The sequence below is a fragment of the Squalius cephalus genome (assembly GCF_949319135.1).
Source record: "Squalius cephalus genome assembly, chromosome: 23".
In the NCBI taxonomy this organism is placed as follows: domain Eukaryota; kingdom Metazoa; phylum Chordata; class Actinopteri; order Cypriniformes; family Leuciscidae; genus Squalius; species Squalius cephalus.
Genome location: NC_137144.1, coordinates 28,249,471 through 28,270,992, shown reverse-complemented (window position 1 = coordinate 28,270,992; position 21,522 = coordinate 28,249,471). Strand labels below are relative to the sequence as shown.

Genomic DNA, 21,522 nt, shown 5'->3' with positions numbered 1-21,522 from the left:
TGCTGACAGAATTTTCATTTTTGGGTGAACTAACCCTTTAATATCAGTACAATGGCTCATAGAGGACTGTGATTGGTCCATCTTGACCAGCGCTAAGAAAAGCAACACGTTTCAAGCTACAGGCAACACACACACAGACACATGGGCCTGACTATAATTCTGCACACATGGCAGTGGTTATATTTCATAATAATCATAATTCATAATTCAATATTACTGTACTATATTACTTGTCCTTGATGTTTTTTATTCGTCTCAATATTGATCATATGATAAGAGTTTCAGTGGTCTCTGTGTGAGCGTGCAGTTTTTAGTTTAATCCCCATAATGAATTTAACACAATAATGATGTGCATCGATAAATCCTTTTGAATAAACACAGCAATATTCCATAAAAAACAAGAATTGTCCATTTTGATTTCATAGTGACTTTAATGGTTTTCTAGTGTAATTTACAGCATCATCCGCCAGAGGGCGCCGAACACCAAACAGCCAAACGTCTGAATGAAAGAGCGTGAAACTGATTTTCATCTAAACCATTAACAAACTCACTATATGCTTTACTAAACCTCTGGTTTACTGTTCCCTATGTCACAAGATCTCTATTATCAGTCACTTTGCTGTAAAGTAATAGTTGTTAGATTTGTTATGAGGGACGATACTGATATGAACTTTTATAGAGGTTTAAATAGAGAAACATCATAAAACTTTATTAGCAACAACAGTTCCTATGTCAATATCCTAACCAATAGAATAGCCTTAATGTTTAGCCAGAGAAAAAAAAGAAAGAAATATGGTAAATATGGTATTAAGTTGTATCTTATAAAAAGACTGTATTCAAATTTTTTTTTTTTTACCTGAGAGTGCATAAACATTTTAATTTTTTGTTTAAAAAACATATTCAAAGACATTTATAAATGTTTAATTGTGGCTTAAGTGTCTAAATACTTTTAATGGCCACTGTATATGAACATTATCTAAATCTTTACATTTCACCTGAATCGAAACAATGTAATGCATCATCAACTATGAACATGCACAAATTACCATCATAGCGCTTGAATGAATGTGCTCGTAGACTTTTTGGTTAAACACAAAAGCAGAGGATATTCTGAACAACTGGCTAATGATGATTTAATGATTATCAGCACAAGCTCTTCTCAGGTCCCTGTAAAGCTCTTTCATAAAACTATCCTCAGAAATCATCAAATATGTGAAGAAGCAGAGAAAACAAGATAAAAGCAGCATTTCAGCAGATTACTTCTTCTTTTTCCTTAACATTTAAACATTTAAACGTAGAAAGAGTAAATAATCATGACTGTATGACAACCAACAAGGAAAATTAAAAAAAAAAACTATGTAAACTGATTGTGTTGAATGTGTTTGAGTGTCAGACACGCTGTAGAAGAACAAAGTCACTCCAGAAATACTCCTACTCCTCTGATGACAGATTCACTGGCACAGTAAAAACTTAGGGATATTTTGTTGAATCCAAATGTTCAGTGTCTCCTTCCTTTCCTGCTGATTCCTTTATATGTCACTGATATTCATTGACTGACTCCAGTCAGACTCTCTCCACACAGAACCTGACGACACTCATCAAATCTCTCTGGATGATCAGGATACGACTGGTCCTCAAACATGTGTGTCATGTTTCTGTTCTCCTCAGACAGAATCAGAAGAGTGACTGCTGTGTTTGGATCCAGTGTGAGATTACTGGCATCTGAAGACAAGAAGAAAGAGTAAAACAACATTAACCACAGATATATGTGTATGTGCAAAAATACCTGTGTCATATTCCATTATACTATAAAACACACACACTTACTTAATGAGGACAATTAGAATAAACCCATTTGAAATATGTTTATATATTTATATAATATATAATACAGTATATAAAGACATATCATTTCTGTGTTTTATAGATAAAGCTAATTAAGCAATATCACATGAACAAGAGTAAAAAAAACAGCGAGGATCACAATGGTGAAAGAGTCCTGTCTAATGCTTGTTTATAAGAAATAGTGAACACTGTACACTTGTAAATGGTAAGACCGAAATACAAATACAAATATTCACAGGACAAGATCAATCTTACCGCTCAGTATTTAGTTTGTTCAGTGTGCAGTTTGTATCCTTCAGTACATCAGAGAGTATCTTGAGTCCTGATTCTCCCAGGCGATTGTCGCTCAGATCCAGCTCTCTCAGGTGTGAGGGGTTTGAACGCAGAGCTGAAGCCAGATAACCACAGCCTTCTTCTGTCACCTTACAGTCCCGTAATCTACAAACACACACAGAATCAATGAAGATATCTGAGACTGTGACATCAGAACACACAACAAAAGCCTGTTAAATCTGTTGATTAATTACACATCAATTTAATATAAACTGCTAAGAGGTCTCTAATTTCATATAATATAAGTTCTGTTGAACTTTGAGGATATTAATTTGTTGAAACTTTTTCTTCCCTACATTTTAAAGCCAAATACATTTAAAGATATAATACTGTCAGTACACAGACGAATCTCCTCTTGTTAATAGTTACCCTGATTTTTTAAAAATCGCGGGTTTATATATTTAGAAATCTGTCTAGTTTCATTTCCCCTTTTGTTATATTCAGACATGATTCAGATACACTGACTGATTGAGTGTTTGGGGACATTTCAGGTTTCAAAAGCATATAATTGTTAATCCTGCAAGAAAAATTATGTTAGCTATGATTAATTTAAAAAATCCATCATACTTGTCACCGTTGGAACAAAGCCCAACATAGAAGTTGCTCGCCATAGAAAAAAAAAACCTCTTCAGCGGACGGGATCACAAGCTACTAATGTGAACGCGCCAGTCCGCTGCTGTGCGTGTAACAGTGAGAAGATGAACAAAAAGCTGAGCTTGTGAGGTGCTGTCAAAAGCTGTTATATATTGGAACGTTTATATTGTCACAGTTCTGTTAGTTTGGACTTTTAGTTTGTTTCATCACATGTATCCTGTCTCCATGGTCACAAGCATTATGAGTTAGTTTAGTTCAGCTGTGTTTAATTAGCACCTCGTTATCTGCACTACTTAAGTATCTGCTTGTCTGATGTTCATTGTCCGGTCTCGTATGTGTTTGGTTGTGTCTGCACTATCCGTCTGTATTACCTTGTGGATTATTAAATTATCTTGGAAACCTTTCATCTTCGTCTTCATTTCTTCATCGACAGAGCAACCGTTACATATAGGGATTATAGGCGTTACATAACGGTTCTCCTTTTTCCAAAGCGCTAGGGCGGTTGCGCTCCGGAGGCGTCTGTCGTTGCTAAAGCAACCATCAGCTGCGCTCTGGTTGGTTCTTGTCACGTGACCTACGGTGCACTTGCGGCATTCTGAAAAGTTGAGAATTTTCTGCTGGGGACATCGTTAGTGCCAACCGGTTTCGCCTTGCACCAGACAGTGTTGATAGACTCATCTTTTTGCACAAGAATCTCTCAATAGTGGATGAGTAAATAACATTGCACTTTGTATCCTGAATGCAGTATTTTTTTATTATATTATTTTGCTCTGCTTTTTTTTATTCAAAGCACAAGCTAATTTATGTTTGTTAAAGGTAAAAGTGCACTTTTCTTTCACATTGATCACTTCATATACCAGTTATCAAGGTTTGGAATTGGGATCCACTTGAATATTTTGAAGTGTGTTTGTTTACATTTTGTATTTCATATAAGTGATAGTTGAAGAGGTTGTATTACTTAGTGTTGTTCAGTACAGACTAGAGTGTTAATTTATTCCATACATTAATGTTCTTCCTACTGTGACATTCTGTTTATGCTCATAAGAAAAATAAAACATATTTTTGGGATGAAATAGCAGTCTCTTTCTGCACAAAACATGTACCGAAACCGAACCGAGACCGTGGCCCAAAAACCGAGGTACGGACCGTACCGTGGGCTATCTGTACCGTTGCACCCCTAGTTACATATATCAGTGATTCTTGAGATCAGGGACAAAACATGTCCACCAGATAAAACACAGTTTGTGGGTAAAAAAATTACTTAGTATTACACATACACTTAACCAGAAGACTAAAAAGAATAATGAAAGCACAACTAAATATTATTTCATGTTGTTTTATAAATGTTTTTAATTCTAAATGATATGATATGTGACCAGTGTCTGTAAAAACCCTTGTCCGGAAGCAGGTGTCATTACATTACAATATCTTAAAAACAATTAAAAGTCATTTTAAATTAAATGTTATATTTACTAGTTCAGTAATTAATTTAATGAGCATCAAAAGTTACAACTGTAAAACTGATTTAAATGTAGTTTTAAGACGATTTAACTTGTGTCCTGAGTTTTTGTCAACACCGTCAGACCTTTTTTTTAAAATAAAAGAAATTATTGAGGAATTATTGAGGGCAGCTAAAACTCTGAGGACCCCTTTATCACTTCCTTGTTCTTTCAAATGCCATGAGACCACTCTAGCTCTGGTAAGTTTTTAATATTCTTTTAATTTTATACCTACTTGTTAATACTTTGCAAGTCACAACCATAGTGTGTCAACACCATAAACAATGTAATGTAAGATTTGTATGATATTTTCTGTTATAAATGCTAATTTATGTAAAATATAAAGGTTACAAGCAACGAATGATAAACAAGATGGCTCCTGTGAGAAGCACATGTGTTATGAGAGGAAACATGGTATTTTGTCAACTCCGTCAGATGTCAACACCATCAGGATTTGTGTCTGACAGTGTTGACTCTAAGACGGAGTTGACAAATGCCATTATGTGCATTATTCCTCATTTTTGTGTAGTTTACTTCAATTACTTGAAGTTACTTACCAAACATTTGATATTACTGTTGCTCAGTTTTATGTCTTGAATTTCAACCAATTGCCATATAGCTTTATGTTTTGAATTGAATCTCATTTTCATAGCCTCTCGGGTACTTGATATGTAATAAGGTATTGCTTATGATTACCCATCATTTGCAGCTTATGCTTATCCATCAGAAAAGTATACTGACCGCATAATGGTATGCATTTCAGGCTAGAATGGCTAGGGAGAAGCTATCAGTGGAGGAACGAAAGAGAAGGAATAGGGAGTATCAAAAAAGAAGGCGAAAAAAAAATTATAGCCAGCCTGAGTTGAAAGAAGTGTTGCTGAGAAATGAGAGGGAAAGATGGAGTAATAGGGGGAAGGAGGGCAAAATAAAAAAAAGTATTTGATACACTGCCGATTTTGCAGGTTTTCCTACTTACAAAGCATGTACAGGTCTGTAATTTTTATCATAGGTACACTTCAACTGTGAGAGACGGAATCTAAAAAAATCCAGAAAATCACATTGTATGATTTTTAAATAATTATTTAGCATTTTATTGCATGACATAAGTATTTGATCACCTACCAACCAGTAAGAATTCCGTCTCTCACAGGCCTGTTCGTTTTTCTTTAAGAAGCTCTCCTGTTCTCCACACATTACCTGTATTAACTGTACCTGTTTGAACTCGTTACCTGTATAAAAGACAACTGTCCACACACTCAATCAAACAGACTCCAACCTCTCCACAATGGCCAAGACCAGAGAGCTGTGTATGGACATCAGGGATAAAAGTGTTGACCTGCACAAGGCTGGGATGGGCTACAGGACAATAGGCAAGCAGCTTGGTGAGAAGGCATCAACTGTTGGCGCAATTATTAGAAAATGGAAGAAGTTCAAGTTGTGATATTAGCACTAAGAGTTTGGAAAATGTACACCTAACTTGTGAAAATAGTACCAAAGCGAATAAAAAAAACTAATGTTTTTCAGTTTGTTTCCCTTTGTTTTACAAATATGACCTAAAATATGTTGTGTTACTTAAAATAAATGTTTAAATAGCATTTGTCTAACACTTGATGGCTGCTCTGTTAAGTCTTCGTCGTCGGTTAGGAACCTGGGTGTGCTCTTTGATATCAATCTTTCATTTGAAAGTCACGTGTCTAGTATCTGTAAAACCGCATTTTTCCATCTTAAAAATATATCTAAATTACGCCACATGCTCTCATTGACAAATGCGGAACAATTAGTTCATGCGTTCATGACCTCAAGGCTAGATTATTGTAATGCCCTACTGGGTGGTTGCCCTGCACGCTTAATAAACAAACTACAGCTAGTTCAAAACGCAGCAGCTCGAGTTCTTACCAGAACCAGGAAGTATGACCATATTAGCCCGGTTCTGTCAAAACTGCACTGGCTCCTTATTAAACATCGCATAAATTTTAAAATATTGCTGATCACTTACAAAGCACTAAATGGTTTAGCTCCGCAGTACTTGAGCGAGCTCTTAACGCATTATAGTCCGTCACGTCTATTGCGATCTCAAAATTCCGGCCAGTTACTAATACCTAGAATATCAAAGTCGACTGCTGGCGGTAGATCCTTCTCCTATTTAGCACCAAAACTCTGGAACAGTCTTCCTACCATTGTCCGGGAAGCAGACACACTCTGTCAGTTCAAAGTTAGATTAAAGACACATCTCTTTGACCTAGCATTCACATAATACATTATAGACTTCTATAATTTAATGTTAGGCTGCATAGATTAGGTCAGCCGGAACCGGGAACATTTCCCATAAATCGTGATGTACTAGTTACATCATGAGAAGAATGGCATCTACGCTAATTTTAGTGTCTGTGTTTATCCCGAGGTTTTCCTGCAGCCTGCCGGATCCAGGCCGTATCCAGATCTGACGAAGGACCTTCGCCTGGGCCGATGACAACGCAGTGCTGAAGTGCCAACTAGTCTCTCTCTATGGAGGATCCCTCAACCACTATACAGATAAGGCGTTGTCGGGAAAATTCGTTTCGCGTTCCTACCCCAAAGCAACAAAATAAAATAAAATTCTTTATCAAAATCTATAAGGAAAGACAAGTACTTTGTTTAGGCTTGGCTTGTAGGGAATTCCAAACCTGCGTATATTCAAACGCACATAACTATAGAACCCATTCTAAATGCGCATGTGAACGCCATCAGCATTTCTCACAGGTTCGCGTTTAAAGTCTGTGTAGAGAGAATGGTGTCGTCTTAGCGGCCCCTAATTTAATAACAAATGACCGTTGCGACGGAAGCAAATCAATCAAAACTAACTTTAGATTGAAAATAACTTAACTCTGCTGTAAAGCCAAAACAATCTCTGTTACCTTACATTATACGCTTATCTCTGTAAAGCTGCTTTAAAACAATCTACATTGTTAAAAGCGCTATATAAATGAAGATGACTTGACTTGACTTGACATTTATTTTTGTATTGTGTTATATTTTTATGCTATAAGTGGTGTTAAATATTATTCTGCACATTAATGAGCCAATGTGTTATGATGTGGGATGTGGTGGGCTGCTCTGGGCCAGAAAGTCCAGGGCAACTTTTTGGTCCCAGTCTGCCCCTGTATATAGCAATAGTATATTTTAGTATACTATGTGTTTTAAAATATTTTTTTCTTTAACAGTTTTCATTTGTGCTCTAATTTAATTAATTTAATTTCCAGGTATGTCCTTCTTTGGCTTATGTATATTCAAGATGGAGGCGCAACATGGCTGACGCGTTCGAGCGACTCGCTCGTATGCAGTTAGAATTGCAGATTCTACGCTTAAGAGAATACTTGATTAGTTGGTGGAAGTAATTACACATGAATGAGCACATATCATTTTGAAACAACAAAGTGTTTTTTTTATAAGAATCAACTTAAAAAAATTACATAGTGTAGCTTTAATAAAATATACAATATACAGGCAAATAGATGAATCTGAATATGAACGCAAAAGTGCAAAGTTTCATGTAAATCAGGGGTGTCAAACTCATTTTCACTGAGGGACACTTTAGCATTATGGCTGCCCTCAAAGGGCCGGTTGTAACTGTAAGACTTTTAAAATGTTAATATATTGTCTCTTTATTTGATTATTACTTATTTAAGTTACAAATATTGTATATGCATTTGCAGGGGTGTTTCTAGGTTTTAAAAACATCAGGGGATGAGCCCGAAACATCAGGGGCTGGGTAATAATGATTTCATACAGAGAATAACGTATATTGTATATATGCAGGGGCAAACTGGCTAAAAAATTCAGCCCTGGCACTGTAGCCACACCAGCACACATTACCACACAGTCATGCGTAGTCAAATGTGAGGTAGTTAGGGGGGTTCGGGGGCTCCCCGATAAAATTTGGATTTCTCGGACCTACATATGTGCATTTTAAGGTGTTTAAAGGCCAAAAAATGTGGATAACAATAGCTTTAAAAGCATGTTAGTGGGCAGTAGCATAAATTATTTGTCAAGATAACAAATTCTTAAAAATGAGAATGAGGATAAATGTTGCAATGAATCATCCACACTACAAAATGGAAATGCAGAATGTTTCTGCTTATTGTTGACAATACACAATCACATATTCCAAACAGGAATGGCCTTAAATGAGAAATCTTTCAAGGATTATTTTGCATAGATATTACATTTCAATCAAACACCAGTGCAATCTTTTTTTGTCCAGAGGCAAATGAGCAATTTATATTAGCATTCAAGATTGGTTTCAGTAACTTGTTTCTTTCCTGAGTTAATCAATGTTTTTGGCACTAATCAGTTTAAAGTTCAATTGTTCACTCATAAAGACAGTCACTTATCGCCACCTACTGGCTTAATGATGCAAGTGGCGCAAACACAGACAAGCGGGGTGATACAAATGGTGAAAAGGCTAATACTGGTACCTATATTAAAATAATATAAAATATCAATATATTATTCTTCAATCAGTTCTATGCAGCAGAATCAGATTTAACAGATTTTTTTGGACCAATTGTAAAAATAAAGTATAGTCCTACAAAGCTATTTTTATCAGAGCATGAGCAGAGCAGGGAGAGGACCAGTGAACGAGAGGATCGTGATTCGTGTAACTTTACCAGTGTTATACACACCATGTTACAGCACAGTAGTGCTATTGCAAAAAGAAACAAGTCCAGAGAAATTTCATGTCGGCACGTTTTTTTAGCAGACTTTGCCTTTCCGATGAGCGTGAGTAGAGCTCACAACACACACACACACACACACACACACACACACACACACACACACACACACACACGGAGGTTGCTTGCGGAACATTGAGCAGAAAGCGCTGTGAACATGGAGCGGAGAGCACAGCGCACACACACAGCGTAACGCAGAAGTTATGCATCTTCGGAAGCGGACTAGCACGCAAAGTCTTAAAACACGCTGAGCCAGAGTCAAACCATCGCCGAACACGGAGGGGCGCGGCGGCTTTTTAGTATATTTCGGCCAAAAAACGAAAATGTTATTTTCGGCCGAAAATTTTCGGCAGCCTAAATTTCGTTGCATCCCTAATTTTAAGACACCCATATGCTCTCGCGGGCCATATAAAATAATGTGTCGGGCCGGAATTGGCTCGCGGGCCTTGAGTTTGACACATGTGATGTAAATTGTTTCCCCATAGGAAACCATTATAAAGTAAAACAATTAACATGCAATTTAGTGGATTGTATTCAAATTCTGGGTTCATCTGCTTGTCTATATACACTCACCTAAAGAATTATTAGGAACACCTGTTCAATTTCTCATTAATGAAATTATCTAATCAACCAATCACATGGCAGTTGCTTCAATGCATTTAGGGGTGTGGTCCTAGTCAAGACAATCTCCTGAACTCCAAACTGGTTCAAAAGGTGATTTAAGCTATTTTGAGCGTGGCATGGTTGTTGGTGCCAGACGGGACGGTCTGAGTATTTCACAATCTGCTCAGTTACTGGGATTTTCACGCACAACCATTTCTAGGGTTTACAAAGAATGGTGTGAAAAGGGAAAAACATCCAGTATGCGGCAGTCCTGTGGGCGAAAATGCCTTGTTGATGCTAGAGGTCAGAGGAGAATGGGCCGACTGATTCGAGCTGATAGAAGAGCAACTTTGACTGAAATAATCACTCGTTACAACCGAGGTATGCAGCAAAGCATTTGTGAGGCCACAACACGCACAACCTTGAGGCGGATGGCTACAACAGCAGAAGACCCCACCGGGTACCACTCATCTCCACTACAAATAGGAAAAAGAGGCTACAATTTGCACGAGCTCACCAAAATTGGACAGTTGAAGACTGGAAAAATGTTGCCTGGTCTGATGAGTCTCGATTTCTGTCGAGACATTCAGATGGTAGAGTCAGAATTTGGCGTAAACAGAATGAGAACATGGATCCATCATGCCTTGTTACCACTGTGCAGGCTGGTGGTGGTGGTGTAATGGTGTGGGGGATGTTTTCTTGGCACACTTTAGGCCCCTTAGTGCCAATTGGGCATCGTTTAAATGCCACGGCCTACCTGAGCATTGTTTCTGACCATGTCCATCCCTTTATGACCACCATGTACCCATCCTCTGATGGCTACTTCCAGCAGGATAATGCACCATGTCACAAAGCTCGAATCATTTCAAATTGGTTTCTTGAACATGACAATGAGTTCACTGTACTAAAATGGCCCCCACAGTCACCAGATCTCAACCCAATAGAGCATCTTTGGGATGTGGTGGAACGGGAGCTTCGTGCCCTGGATGTGCATCCCACAAATCTCCATTAACTGCAAGATGCTATCCTATCAATATGGGCCAACATTTCTAAAGAATGCTTTCAGCACCTTGTTGAATCAATGCCACGTAGAATTAAGGCAGTTCTGAAGGCGAAAGGGGGTCAAACACAGTATTAGCATGGTGTTCCTAATAATCCTTTAGGTGAGTGTATATCAAGCATCATCAATACAGTGTGTATGGAGTTTGATATATTAAAATCACTGGTCTTTGTGCATTAAGGCACGTTAAGCATATCCATGTTAAACGTTTTATAATGTCATACTCAGTTTTTAGTGGATGAAATACTGAGGTGGGTGCTGTAAGAATGAATCTCAAACCTCAATATCTTCAGCTGACAGTTTGGACTCTTCAGTCCATCAGAGAGCAGCTTCACTCCAGAATCCTTCAGGTCATTCTCACTCATGTCCAGCTCTATCAGGGGAGAGTTTGGTGTCTGCAGGGCTAAAGCCACAGTTTCACAGCAGGAGTCATCGAGATCACAGCAGGACAGTCTGTAAAAACAAGACAATTGTCCATTGCATGTATTGTGTGTTCATCTTGTATGAACAGTATTAGTAGTAACAGTGATAGGTTGTGTTATGTTCTCTGTGAACATTCAAGCTTTCTGGAAAAATATAAATGTCATATATGCTGGAACTGATGTGACAGTCAAGTGAAAATAACGTTCTTTAAAATCATTGTTTAGTAAATCAATTTTATTAAATACATATTTTACTCTCCAAAATCATTAAAAACATAATACTTCACAATGCATTGTGCGCTAAAATTGATTTTCAGAGTTACATTTTTTTATTAAAAAGCCATCAACAAGTTTCTTACTTTGCTTTTCTGCAGAATCTCACAGCTGGAAGGAGATTCATGTGGCCTCCCCATGTCCTGAACATCCTTGTGTGTCTTCCACTTGATTTACTCATGTACATACTCATGTTGAGCTCATTCAGCACCTCCTCTGACATCAGAAGAACATAAGCAATTAATGAGTACATGGAAGGCGGGAGCTCTCTTTCTGGATATGATGTGAAGTATTTTTGTATTTCAGTATATAATGAATTGTCACTGAGCTCCAGTAAGCAGTAGAACAGGTTGACTGAAGTTTCAGGTGAGATGCTATCATCCTGGTTTTGTAATTTTTCTTTAATGTGTTTGGTTATTTCTGTGACGCTGTCTTTGCTGTCTTCAGTGTGTGTGAACAGGCCGCTGAGCAGTTTCTGATTGGATTCCAGTGAAATGCCCAGCAGAAACCTTACAAATAGGTCTAAATGTCCTTTCTGACTTTGCATTGCTTTATTAACAGACTTCTTTAGTAAATCATCTAAAGCAATATTTTTATCTGGCTTGTCGATGTTGTCAGGCCTGACCTCGAATTGTGTTTCTTCAAGGAAAAACTGCAGCTCGTCCATGTTCTTGTCCAGGTAGCAGAGGAACACGTGCACTGCAGCGAGGAACTCTTGAACGCTCAGATGAACGAAGCAGAAGACCTTCACCTCATGAAGTCCAGCTTCTTGCTGAAAGATCTCAGTCAGCATTCCTGTGGACTCAAAGTCTCCACTCACATCAATACCACATACTGTCAGATCTTTCTCATAGAACACTATGTTTTCCTTCTTCAGTTGTTCAAACGCCAGCTTAGCTAACTTTAGAATCATAGTTTTATTGGAATCTAAGAGCTTGGCACGTTCTCTTTCTGTTTTTCTGTCATGCTTCTGGCTCTTTATGTTCATCTGTATCAGCAGGAAGTGGATGTACATTTCAGTAAGTGTCGTGTTGATTTTTTCTGCATCGTTCTCAATGGGGACGTCCTGAAGAACAGTGGCTGTGATCCAACAGAACACGGGAATGTAACACATGATATAGAGACTACGAGATTTCTTAATGTGTGAGATCATCCTGGAGGCCTGAGTCTCATCTTTGATTCTCTTTCTGAAATACTCCTCCTTCTGCTGGTCAGTGAATCCTCGCACCTCTGTGAACAACCCTACATACTCAGGAGGGATCTGATTGGCTGCTGCTGGCCGTGATGTCACCCAGACGTGAGCTGATGGAAGCAGAGACCCGTTCACCAGACTTGTAAACAGTTCATCTACAGATGATCGCTCCTCAACACTCGTCACCATTCCTCTGTCAAAATACAAAGTCAGTTGACTCTCATCCAGTCCATCAAAGATAAACGCAAGCTCACGACTATATATCTTACATATCTTTGCTGTTTCCAGGTCCTTCAGTTCTGGATAAAATTTCTGTAGAAACTCATGCAGACTGAACTCTCTGTCTTTAATCCAGTTCATCTTTCGGAATGGAAGAAAGAAAACACAGTCTATATCCTGATTGGCTTCTCCTTCTGCCCAGTCCAGAATGAACTTGTTCACTGAGACAGTTTTTCCAACGCCAGCGACACCTTTGGTCAGCACAATCTTTTTCTTATTTTTTTTCAGACTAAATACATCATTGCATTTGATTGACCTGTTCTGTGAATTATGGGGTTTAATGGCTTTATCAATCTGCAGAATCTCATGTTCTTGATTTACTTCTTTCAGATCCCCCTCCGTAATGAAGAGTTCTGTGAAAACATCCTTGAGATGTGCTTCATTTTCCCTTTTACCCTCAAAAATTTGTTCTACTTTCTCCTTCATGTTCATTTTGTGAGTTTTCAAGAATTCCTGCAGCCAGACATCATCTGTTATGTAAAAATATAAATAAACAGGAAAAGGTGTGAACAAAACACAAGAAAATAAAACAAAGGTTTTTCATCATTTCTGATACCACTGTAAGGACGTGTCTAAGGTTAATTCACCTTGATTTCTTTTCCCTTTCTCATGTGGCTCTAATGATTCATGCACTGTGAAGAGAAAGAAAAGAATGAGACTTTATGTTCATCAATGTTTCCTGAAAAAGGCTCTGCATCGTGTCAACACTTTATTAAGCAGCACAACTATTAAACTTAACAAAATCATAATATTAGAATGATTACTGAAGAATCATGTGACACTGAAGACTGGTGTAATGATGCTGAAAATTCAGCAGTGAAAATTTTACTGTTGTGGCAACAGGATTTTAAAAAAGGAAATTCAATTAGAAAACAGCTATTAAGTTGGCTTGAAAAAGCTTGTTATTCTTCTTCTTTTATTTACTTCTACTAATTTTCTAAATACGTTTCCACCTAGAATTTTCAAGCTACATCCACCAAACTCAGTCTAGACCTTGTGGGATTACACATTAAAGAATCTGTTTAAGATCTGATGATCCTACATCCTTGCATTACATCACATGAAAAACTTAGGTGAACTACACTGAATTGGGCATTCAAGGTGAACATGGTGGCATCAATTTAGTAATTAGATTTAATGTAGTTTCCAGTAAGGGGGTTTTGTCAGTCTTTGATCTTCCTACTTAGAGTATAACTATGTGTGAATTTTTACATAGTCTTAGTTCTCGTGACCAGCTGATTTTTATACAATGAGAGGGTCAATAAAGGCCTTCTGAAGCGAATCCATGTTTTTTTGTAAAAAAAAAAATCCATACTTAAAACTAGCTATAATAACTAGCTTCCAGCAGACGGTCTTAAGCAGCGATTTAGGGCGAAAGAGTAACCCCTGACCTGACACATGAAGCACTGATGAACGCGGAAGCGCAGAGGATAGAGCAAAACAAAACACTGGTCACGAATTAGAAGTCTAAAATGAGAAATGTTAAAGAGAAATGTCAGAGGATTACAATATAAGAGAAGAGGAACTTGAGCTTATTGCTCAGCCCTATTTGTTTAAACCGCTAGAGGCTAAACAAGCTTACGATACTCCTACATCCTATGTCATTCATCGCGTCTGGAGTTACTCTTGTGGTGCAAGTCGACTTGCACAGTATGTATACGGCCGTCTGCTGGAAGCTAGTCATTATAGCTAATAAAGTTTTAAATATGGATTTTTTTCTTACACAAATGCATGGCTTTGTTTCAGAAGGCCATTATTAACCCCCTGGAGCAATATCGATTATTTTTTATGATGGATGGATGTATTTTTTTGGGCTTCAATATCTCACCCCCCTTTTACCTGATTAAAAAGCTTGGAAGAGCCAGAATATTCTTAAATATAACTCGGATTGTTTTGGACACCCTGTCTGACTGTCTGTTGGTCTATCTGGCTGGCTGGCTTTTAAAACTAATAAACTAAAACTTAAAACTATTACAAACTGAAAACCTTTAAACTTCAAGCTTTTAAAACTACTTCAAACTTTCTGGCTAGGCTTTTTCAAGCCAACTTAAAGTTTGTCTAAAAACTTTATCATCTAGGTTTAAATTGTAATATATAAAATAAAATAACAACTATTTTTGATAAGCAACTACAGCCTTGGTGAACAAGATTCTTAAAGATTCTTAAAAAATAAATAATCAGAATATACATTTCTATGAATCTATGTTGCCTCTCGTTCTCTATTCTCTCTTGTATTACCTTCAGTGTAGTTGTTCTCTAACTCTTTAGCCAGCTGGTTCTGGTTAATCTTCTTCAGGATGTTCAGTGTTTTGTCCACAGCTTTTTCCGGTCCAAAAAAGGCCATCATTATATCCACTATACCAGTGACACCAGCATCCTCCAGTTTAGTAGCTCCAACGGGTTTATCTTGTTTTAAGAACCACTTAAAATCATTCAGATCATCTTTTTTAAGCTCATTTAGAGTCTTATAAATCAGCTCTGTTGCCATCGTCCTTCAGGGACTGTTGGAGAAAAGGAAAAGGATTACTAATAGATGCACTTTTATAGTAGAGATCTATGCAGTATGTGCAAATAAATGTGCGTAATGAAATTACACTGTGATCAGTCCAACTATTATTATTATTATTTTTTTAACTCTTAAGGTCTAAAGGTCTAAAACTAATTCATCCGGTTGTTTTTCAGTTTAAGAGTCTGTGCTCATTAGTAGATTATTGTTTGGTCTGATATATTCAGCTGAATGCTGCTAATTATTGAGTCTCAACAGGATTAGACTCAAGATGTAGTTTCACATTTTGTCAATCTCATTGTAAGACTTGTCTTTTACATTTCAGACTAGATTGGAATAAAAAGAATAATGTGACACTGAAAATACTAAAAGCTCCAATTGTGATTATGAATGATAATAATTCATACGAAAAAGTATGAGTAATGGAAAAAATAGTCCATTATATAGTCCAGCAGACGCCAGATACACACACAAACTCTTGCACGCTCGCTCACTCTCACCCTCTCTCTCTCACAATATCAAAATGAATCTGTATAATAAAATAAAAGTTGTAATGTTGAATCATTCTGTTTTTTCATGAGTGGAGAACTGGAGGTAAAGCAAGAAAAGTTTAGTTAAGAAATAGACCTCATAAACCTAAAACCATATTTAATGTTTGACAGAAATGTAAACGAGGCTGTGACGTGTCAATTGTTGGACTTCTTTTATAAAACAGTTTTGAAAGTAAGTAAAAGTTGTATATAAATTATATTATTATTATTACTATGAGAAGTACACTGTATTGTAGGCATACAATATTTCTGTCATAATTTCTCATAGTTAAACCGATCTTGACGGGTTGTAGTGAAGACCTGTTTCAGGGTGGATTTGACCATGCTTTTTCTCAAATAAAATGATGAAAATGATCATTAGGTGTTCTCTCAGAGCAGCTCTGGAGAGGTTCATGTATTCATGTCCTCATATAATTTGTTTGTGAGACACTGAAAACACCATGAGTATGGTAACACTTGAGGACGTAGTAGACGAAACACACGCAGAAGCAGATTGTATAGCAGTCTTTTGCACTTTAATATTCACATACCATGTTGGGATTTGATTTATTATACAGCTCTCCTTTCGATTTATTCATCCATCCATCATTTTGCGTGTTTTACGTGACATCTGCGTTACACTGTAAATTCCACTGGTAGCCTATGACTTGATTCAGGATTCCCTCTGCATCACTGAAATCATTCAGCCCTAAGTTATAGACTTAGGCGTTCAAGTCCTCCTGGGAAGTTCGTATACGAGGTGGGAAGTTGTGTTTACGTCGTTTACGACAGCAGGCGCGTTCAAGTCACTTTCGTCGGAGTAAGATGGCGGAGTACATTCTCTAACAGGTCCCGTTCTTCGTGATCCCATGTTTCAAACTTTAGTTAGTGTGTAATGTTGTTGTTAGAGTATAAATATTGGGTCTCATTCATGAAACATTCGTAAATATACGAGTAAATATGTGAGTGATTTGCGCGTAAAGAGACATTCCCGAAAACTCTTCTCCTGATTCACAAATACTTCGTAAACGTCAGATTTGATAGTGAAATGTGTGTGTGGGTTAATGAATTCCAATCAGTCGTAAATGGGACGCGCGTGCACGCTCATTCACAATTACCATAAATCCCGCCCATTAAAACCGACTGACAAATATGGGCATCATATTATGACACGAAACGAAGGATTTCAACATGTCTTCTCAAAAGCGAATGAAGAAGAGAAATTTCTCAGATGCAGAAATTGAAGTTTTATTATCAGAAGTTCATTCAAAAAGCCACATTTTATTTTCAAGCGTACATAGTGGTGTATCAGGTCCTAAAAAAAAGGATTTTTTAGGTAATACCTAAATGCTTTAGGTAAAAATGCTTGGCAGCATATTACAGATGCAGTTAATGGAGTTTCATCTGTTAATCGAACAGTCCCAGAAGTGAAAAGAAAATGGTTCGACATGAAGCTTGACTGCAACACTTGTGACTTGCGGACACACACACACACAAAAAAAAAAACAGCTTGAATATAAAAAAAAACAAAAAAAACTTGCGGACTTGTGTTCCGTTTGCAGATGCTATTACTGGCTCTCGTAATAAAAGTAAATAGAAAAACCGTATGTAATTACTATATATAATATTTTTTCAAAATGCTGTGTAAATATGTACCCGATTACGGTGAATTAAAAGGCAGCCTTATTAATGAGCAAAACGTTCGGATGTTAAACGCACTATTTACGCGTGGCTGGGACCAGGTGTAGATTTCTTTCGTACCAACTAACATTTGGGAAATACGAACATTTTAATGAATCCGAAAATTTATGCCAGAACCACTTTACACACGATTTACACAAAAATTCGTTCTGCTCGTGTTTCATGAATGAGACCCAATATCTGTAAAATTATAAAGCTCAAAGTTCAATGCCAAGCGAGATATTTTATTTAACAGAAGTTGACTACATCGAACGGCCCGTTTGGACTACATCCCTCTACTTCCTTCTTTAATGACGTCATTAAAACCGTTTTTTGACTAACCTCCGCCCACAGGAATGCTCCTTCAACTCTACCGAAATTCGTTTATGTACTTGCGCACTTCTAATAACTTAATGTGTTTACTCAGCTCTTACGGTGATTTTCTGAAGTAAAACTGACACTTCACTTCATCTGTCTTAATTATCTTGAGGCTGCTGAAATGTTCCTATAAATATATTTTCTTTCCAACTGTTCATTCTGAATAATAAATAGGCTATATGTATCCCAGGGTTCTCAAGTTTTATCACAAGCTTGGAGTGAGATCACATGCGGTTAGGTCAGGAGCCCAAATGGAGCCCCGCCTCTGCCCGTCGGCGCCCCCCAATTTTACCCATTGTTCATAATCAACCAGCACAAATTGAAATTATAACAACTGGTAAATCTGATAAATGACAGCAATTCATCACATCAAATATACTCTTTAATGTTATATTTCAAAATTACAAAAAAATACAAAAATATAACAAATTGCTCCAAACAGTTTGGAAAAACAAATCTTTTTTTGCATTTTGAATGTGTCTAGTCGAAATGGTATAATGATTTATTGTGTGGTGGGACATTGTGAACAAATGACATATTAGAGTATCAAGGTGTGTGTGTGTGTGTGTGTGTGTGCAAGAGTACACACTCCAGCTTATGAAATGTGTTTTGTGATAACGTAAGCTAGCCAAACTGAGCCAAAGTTTCTGGCCTGGTTGCAAAGTAGTTGTAGAGTTTTAGAGTTTTTGACTGCATCAATAATAATGTATACGATGGGCTATATATTAAATGTTCTAGCCTAAAAATGTTAGACGAGCTTTCTTCCAACTTACCTTCTCCATCATGACGTGTGTTCGCGCGATGTTGTTGGTTACCTAGTAACGAACGTACGGTGGCCAAGAATGTTCCGTCAACTTTCGTGTGTTCGCGCATCTATGTTGCCTAGTAACGAACGCAATCTGGTCGAGATACGTGCTGGCGGCGGGAAACTTCACTTTGTGTGCCTGCGCCTCGTTTACAACGTTATATATAAAGCTCGCAGGACAACTTGGTTGGCATTGCCTTTTCAGCGTGAGAAATACACGGTGTGGCGTGTGAGCGTGTGAACTGGTTGAATTGCGTGTGTCTCACAATGCGTGAGACTTGAGAACCCTGATGTATCCACTAATCATCTTTTCTCGAAGATAACCACACGTTCGTTTTGTCTTTAGGCTATCCAAAGAAGTATTCCCAAACTGGTCATGGTTCGCTTAAAGGAGAACTTGGTAGCTTTTTTAACTTAATAAAACTGTCTAGAAATCATTTGGATGGTTAAACAACCTGTTCTGGTGATATTGGTGACTTTCCCCGCTCCCCCCAGCGTTCCCAGGCGGAAAACCAACCTTGCAACTTGTTCACTACCGTCCCGGCAGCGATATTTTTTTTCCCAGGATGGTAGGGGAAGACTCATTAATATTCATTAGGGAAGTCATCACTGATTGGTCTGATGACCTACCCCTAACCCCGCCCCTAAACCTACCCGTCACTGGGGTCTATGTGATGACCTACCCCAACCCCGCCCCTAAACCTACCCGTCACTGGGGTAAAGACCAATCAGTGATGACTTCCCTAATGAATATTAATGAGTCTTCCCCTACCCTCCTGGGAAAAAAAATATCGCGTCCCGGCAAGATAGAAATTGGAAGTCTCGTGAGAAGCGAAAGCGAGAACGAGAACGAGCGCGAAACACAAATTGCTTTACGGCAATTCGACATAAACACACACGCATGTATGATGTATTACCAGATTACCCACCTCGGTAGACATAGCTCCACGCGATACAGTTGGCTTGCTCCAATCAAAACAAACACACATGAGCAGCGGTAGAGAGGGGGAGGAGGCCGCCGCAAGTGAGTTTTTTACGACTGTGTTGTGAAATATACGCCCCACCACAGCTGTAGGGGGAGCTCGTGGGGAAAACATGCGACAACAAAAGGGAAAATCAGCAAAGAAGTGACTAGAGTTCGCTAGAGTCATAGATATCATATAAAGGATGTCTCGTCCGCGCTGCTGGCCAATGGAGCTCGACATCCGCACACGGCGGCCATCTTACGACAGGATGCTCGCTCACTCATAACATGGTGCATGTACTTTTAAATAACCATAACTTGCTCAATTTTCTACCGATTTTCAAACGGTTTGGTTTGTTATAAACGTCAGAGATGTAGCTATTATACTGCATACATATGAATAATTATGTTCAAAATGTTTAAGCATTCAGAATTATAGCCACGTTAATAACGTTTGTAAGAAACCAAACCGTTTGTAAATCTGTCCAGATTTCAGCGAGATAAGAGGATTTGTGTGCGTGCTGCTCACTCACCTTAATTCACAGAGTCCTGTCCTAAGATGGCCGCCGGTGATGCCGGAAGTGACTCCGCCTTAAGACATCTAGCCTTTATATGATATCTATGGCTAGAGTTGCCGAGTTCGGCTTTAAATGAAGAATTTGACGGTGTTTCGCTTTCAGCTGGTCTCTCAGGCGTCGGTCTTGTCCGTCTCCATCTTTTTTTTTTTTTTTTTGGTGTGTGTGGTTTTGGCGCGTTTGTTCTCCCCCAATATGCTGTTTCCGGAGCACGATGTTTCCGTCCCTTGTATTATTATTTTTATTAGAATATAATATAATAAATATGATATAATAAGTATAATATTAATTTTATTATTTTACTCAGTAACGGATATGATTTAAAATTGTATATATAATACTTCAAACAAAACATACTAAAAAGTAAAATTTCAGTTTTTAAAAACTGTTTTAAGTAGAAGTACTAAAAAAAGACTCAATTAGGCTACAGTAACTCGAGTAATGTAATTCGTTACTTTCCACCTTTGCATGTGATCTAGTAGTGGATGAAACTGTAACTGTAATCAGAGACTGGATTCAAACGCGTAAAAGGCATTAAGGTCAAGATGTGCTGCACAAATCTTCCGTGATTACTGTCTGGAAACATGACAAACATGTCAGTAACTTAAGGTATTTACTAACTTACTTGACAATATTTGCAGATGTCTTTGTCCTCCTCTGAGATGGCACCTCGATCATCAAAAGCACTAAAAACTTCCTTTCTCATGAAGAACTGTGTGTTTCTCTGCAGAACTGTTTGTTTTTTTTAGCAAGTTTGTCTCATAGTTCGTTGTGTTCTATAATCTCTAAGGTAAAAATTCGATTTTTATGTATTAAACTGACATTTATACCAGGTCAAGCGTGCAGATCCCTGTTTACACCTTTTATTAGCGTGTAACCTCATTTAGTTTCGGTTTAAAGCGGATGTTGTACGAAGGGGAAATGACAACAGATCAAGGAAGTTACTCAATCTCGGAAAACACAAGAAGAAAAGCCCTGAGTGTGTGCGAGTCCTTCAGGAGAGATTCTGCGCGCGTTTATGAAGAGTAAACACGGTTCGGTTCGGCATGTGTGACGTCACGCGGGACACGCCGGTCCGGAAGCTCCGGTTCTCCACACTGAGGGCTTTATCTGACCAGCTGGACCCGCAGGAGAACTGGAGGAGCGTCATGATGGACATCAGCGGAACCTCCGGAGAACCCAGATACTCACAGCTGCACATCCGGTACACCATCATCATCATCATCACACACACACTAGCAGACCTTTAAAGAGAAGCTCTTGATGATGGTT

At 38.0% G+C, this 21,522-nt stretch overlaps 2 protein-coding genes across 3 annotated transcripts in view; one reads left to right on the top strand and one right to left on the bottom strand.

The window, feature by feature from the left end:
- Window positions 1-408: 408 nt before the first annotated feature.
- Window positions 409-21,195, bottom strand: LOC307151102 (NLR family CARD domain-containing protein 3-like). 2 transcript variants are annotated; one of them, XM_079858939.1, is made up of 7 exons: window positions 20,876-21,195; window positions 15,051-15,313; window positions 13,400-13,444; window positions 11,428-13,282; window positions 10,926-11,099; window positions 2,101-2,283; window positions 416-1,722 (listed from the first exon to the last, which is right to left on the bottom strand). In XM_079858939.1, the coding sequence occupies exons 2-7, from the start codon at window positions 15,298-15,300 to the stop codon at window positions 1,713-1,715; spliced, it is 2,517 nt and encodes an 838-aa protein (XP_079715065.1). In that variant the 5' UTR covers window positions 15,301-15,313; window positions 20,876-21,195; the 3' UTR covers window positions 416-1,712. The 2 variants fall into 2 exon arrangements, with proteins under 2 accessions (XP_079715066.1, XP_079715065.1); XM_079858940.1 differs by lacking the exon at window positions 15,051-15,313 and having other exon boundaries at window positions 409-1,722; window positions 20,876-21,141.
- The window catches only part of irak4 (interleukin-1 receptor-associated kinase 4), a 34,458-nt gene continuing 33,646 nt past the window's right edge, over window positions 20,711-21,522 (top strand). The window contains exon 1 of the mRNA XM_079858958.1: window positions 20,711-21,454. Within this exon, the coding sequence (XP_079715084.1) occupies window positions 21,297-21,454 (158 nt within the window). The 5' untranslated portion in view covers window positions 20,711-21,296. The remainder of the gene's footprint in view (window positions 21,455-21,522) is intronic.